This window comes from Solea senegalensis, linkage group LG12, assembly GCF_019176455.1.
Source record: "Solea senegalensis isolate Sse05_10M linkage group LG12, IFAPA_SoseM_1, whole genome shotgun sequence".
Lineage (NCBI taxonomy): Eukaryota > Metazoa > Chordata > Actinopteri > Pleuronectiformes > Soleidae > Solea > Solea senegalensis.
In genome coordinates, this window is record NC_058032.1 from 10,585,649 (window position 1) to 10,590,150 (window position 4,502).

The window sequence follows — 4,502 nt, forward strand, 5'->3', positions numbered from 1 at the left end:
ACTGTAAATTATCAGTCTTGTCAGATTATGAGAAGGTAAACATAAATGGTTCACTTATTAAATAATACAAGAGACAGAATCAGCCATAGAAGCAGTAGATATAGAGTAAGTCACAGCCACTTGATCATTAAAATGTGTGTGTGTGTGTGTGTGTGTGTGTGTGTGTGTGTTGGTGATGCGAGATAAGTATACAAAATTGAGGCATTTAAAAAAACATCCATCCATTTTCAGCCGTGATATCCTCCATCTGAAGGTCGCGGGGTTAATGTGCCAATTTCATATGACATAAGGCGATAGGCGGGTTACCCCACGGACAAATCCCTTTTTGGAAAACACACATTTCAAGTGACTAATGCATTAACCAAAAATGTATCACAAACGTGGAAACAAAGGCTTTGAATTTAAGACTGGGGAACAAGCGAAAAGGAGGAAAACAAGAGCAAAATACAGCACCTAAGACAAAAAGTTTTAAAAGCCCCTACCTCTACAGAGACCCCCAAGTCTCCAAACACATCAGCAAAGTCACTGGGACTTTTCCTCAGAGTCTGGTCAGCAGGCAGTGTGTTGTCGTTGTAAGATGTCACAAACTTAAAGTCACTGGTTCTAGATCCTGTTGTCAGGTAGGCGTCGTAATTGTAATTGCTGCGTAAAGTTCCTGTGCCGTCAACATCTGCGTAATTAGGAGGGAGATAAGCGCTGGGGATGGCGACTGCTCCGTCAAACAACAGTCTGGGCTTTCTCCTGCGACAAAACCTCACACCCATAATAATGATGATGAAGGTCAAGAAAAAAGTGGACACAGAAACCAGCGCGATGATCAGATAAGAGGTCAGTTTGGAATTCTTCTCATCATAAGAAATGTCCTTAAGTTCTGTCACCTCAGCCAAGTTATCAGATATAATTAAATACATGGAGCAGGTGGCAGAGAGAGAGGGCTGTCCGTTATCTTTCACCGCAACAATAAGGTTCTGTTTCATGCTGTCAGATTCTGAAATGTCCCGCTGTGTCCTGATCTCTCCACTGTGGACACCAATTGTGAAAAGTCCCGAGTCAGTCGATGTAACTATATGATAGGACAGCCAGGCGTTCTGTCCAGAGTCCGCGTCCACTGCTATCACTTTGGACACCAGAGAGCCTCCGTGTGCAGCTTTGGGGACCAGCTCAGTCATGAAGGAGTTGCCCTCGAGGGCGGGATACAGTATCTGAGGAGAGTTGTCGTTCACATCAGATATGAAGACACTGACGGTCACGTTACTGCTGAGCGGAGGAGAACCGTTGTCTCTGGCCATCACCTGGACTTTAAAGTTCCTCAATTGTTCATAATCAAATGACCTCACAGCGTGGATCACCCCCGTGTCTCCGTTCACTGACACATAGGAGGACACCGGGGCACCGTTCACCTCACCAGGTAGCAGAGAATAAATCACTGTACCGTTTTGTCTCCAGTCGGGGTCTCGAGCAGTCACGGAACATAAAGTGGAGCCAGGTTTGTTATTTTCAGTCACATATGCGCTGTAGGACTGTTCCTCAAACACAGGTGGGTTGTCGTTGATGTCAGCTATAGATAACTGAACAGTTTTAGAGGAGGACAGAGGTGGAGAGCCCTCGTCAGTGGCACTGATTGTAATGTTGTAATCAGACAGTAGTTCACGGTCCAGTTGTCCTGTTGTCACCAGAGAATAATAGTTTTTAACAGAAGGAACTAACTTAAAAGGGACATTTTGCTGAATGGAGCAGTGGACCTGTTTGTTTTTTTCGGAGTCTCTGTCCTGTACGTTAATGAGGCCCACCTCTGTACCAGGTGTGGTGTTCTCTGGTATGGGGTTAGTCAGAGATTTTACATTGACTATAGGCGCGTTGTCATTCATATCAGTGATAGAAATTATGACCTTAGCATAAGAAGAAAGCCCTAACCCATCTTTCGCTTTAACGCGTATTTCAAATGATGTAGTAGTTTCATAATCAACATCACCAATTACTCGTATCTCACCTAATTTACGGTCAATACTAAATAACTTCTTCACATCCTCAGTTACATGTTCAAAGTCATATGTCACATCTCCATTGACTCCCTCGTCTGCATCAGTCGCGCTCACAGTGACCACTACAGTGTCTACAGGAGAGTTTTCAGGCAGACTGGCTTTATAAACGGCCTGACTGAACACTGGGGCGTTATCATTAGCATCCAGCACAGTGACGTGTATGACTACGGTACCTGATCTCTGAGGAGAACCACCATCTAGAGCTGTGAGGACCAAATTAATGTCCCCTTGTTTTTCACGATCGAGCTCTTTGTCAAGAACAAGCTCGATTGTGTTTCCATTAGCAGCTAAAATAAAATTATCATTCTTCTTCAGGCTGTACTGTTGAACTGAATTCTGTCCTACATCCGCATCATGCGCCTCCCCTATCACAAAACGTGCTCCCCTGACTGTGGATTCTCGAATTTCTAGATCGATAGACTCGTCATTAAATTGCGGTGAATTATCATTAATATCTTGAATGTGAAGATTAATCCGATGGAGCTCAATTGGATTCTCCAGCAGAAGCTCGTATTTTATGATGCACGAAGCCTTTTCGCCACAAAGCCTCTCTCGGTCAATCCTGTCCGCCACAACCAGATCTCCGCTGCTCAGGTTTATGTCACAGTAACGTTTATCAGTCCCATCTGCGTCAATACGGGGTCTTCTGTTTGAGAGTTCCGTCGTTTTGAGCCCGAGTTCCTTTGCTATATTTCCAATAACGAATCCTCGTTTCATATCCTCTGGACAAGAAAAGCTCAAGTCGCCATCCGCCATGCGGAACAACAGGAGGAGAAAATAGAAGCTGCACGACTGAAACAAGGTCGTCTTTGAAACCATCATCAAACATAAAGACACCGAAGAATCGGTATAATACAAAATTTACCCCAAAGGCTGAAAGCTACACCAAACCAGCGTGACTGTCCTGATCTGTTAACCGGTTCATGTGAGACTAAAAACGTCTGTCCACAAAGGATAGATGGATTCTAATATTGTAATTGCTGGTGTACAGTGACACCGTGAGTTGAGTGTAACAATTACACTCGTTTCAAAAAGTCGAAGGAAATACTGTCAGAGTCACTTGACACCTGAACAAATTTAGACACTATTCATATCAAAACACACACTACCACTAAGATTCCGGTCCACATACAAGATCTATGTATTTAGTTCAGTGCACTTACAAGAAAGTCATCAAGAAAAAGACAGTACATACATACAGTATGTCCCCACACTTATAGATTATATTAGAATTGTACCTGCATTTACATAACCCCAGGATTAAACCATGATTGTTGTTTTATATATGAAAAAAGCCAATAAGTCCAAACTGTATTTGTGTATATGTTGTAATATTCTGTAAAAAAGCATTAATATTTACACCATAATAACAAATACCAAATTAAATTACACAAGCAGCACAAACATAAGGAGAAGATGAACTGGAGTCAGGCAGATGCATATCTACCAATTTCCAAACTTTAATTGAAAAAGAAAATCATCTAAAGGAACACAGGAGATATGTTGTGACAGAATTTGTCAAGAATCTCAAGGATAAAAAACAAGCAAAAACACTGATGATATTATCATTTCATTGCCACACAACATTACAAGCTTTAAAGAAAAACCTTATTCCTTCAAATGCCTGTAAAGCAGAATAAAAACAAGCAACCAAATACACAAGAAACTAATCTTCAATGCATGATGAAAAAAGAGTGGGACTGCGTTTAAAAGAAAAGACAAATTCATCTTTTTTAAATGACATATGATGGTAAAAATAACAATATAACTCACCACTGAACAGTGATTATACTGTGAATCAATGTCTCTCTGGTGTACAAAGTAAACAGATGCAACAGTCTGTAGATAAGGATTATGTGATTCTATGAATGTATGGTATGCCTTTGTTTTTACAGTACATTGTTGACTTTTTACTTCTAATCGACATGTATTCAGTATCATGTCAAAAGATAATCAGTTGAGACTTATTTACTGTTCCCAAGTGTTTTTTTCCATTTAAATGACATTAACCTGACACACAATTAAAGTTGCATGTATAGTAATACTCCAGATGGTCTGTCAACGATAAAATGTGTGTCAAATGTGTGATAAAATGGGTGTCAACAAATAAGCAACTAATTGCCAACTAATAGGATTTGATGTTTACTTGACAATAAACATATTACATATCAATCCAAGGATCATATTATCAAAATTCCTTATGCCTTGGCCGAGTTTGTATGCTCCTTAAAATAAACTACAAGAATAAACATTTGGGTTCAGCACCAAGGACAGAGACACGAAAGTTGCCGCGCAGGCTACATCATGTTCCAAAATGTACAGCTTGAAGGGGCAAAAGACAATTTACCATCAGCATTAGGGCTGAACTAATTTATAAAACGAAGTGACTCCATGGAAGTGAATTATAAAGGATTACGAAGGAAGGGAAAGCAAGTAATTGAATGATTTGTATTTTCATGA

The 4,502-nt window shown here is 40.6% G+C and overlaps 1 protein-coding gene across 1 annotated transcript; it reads right to left on the minus strand.

Annotated features, from left to right (window-relative positions):
- Positions 1-401: 401 nt before the first annotated feature.
- LOC122778772 (protocadherin gamma-A2-like) lies at positions 402-2,943 on the minus strand. The gene is made up of 2 exons (XM_044040870.1): positions 483-2,943; positions 402-407 (listed from the first exon to the last, which is right to left on the minus strand). Exons 1-2 carry the CDS (start codon positions 2,862-2,864, stop codon positions 402-404), a joined length of 2,388 nt encoding a protein of 795 aa, XP_043896805.1. The 5' UTR covers positions 2,865-2,943.
- Between the last annotated feature and the right edge of the window lie 1,559 nt (positions 2,944-4,502).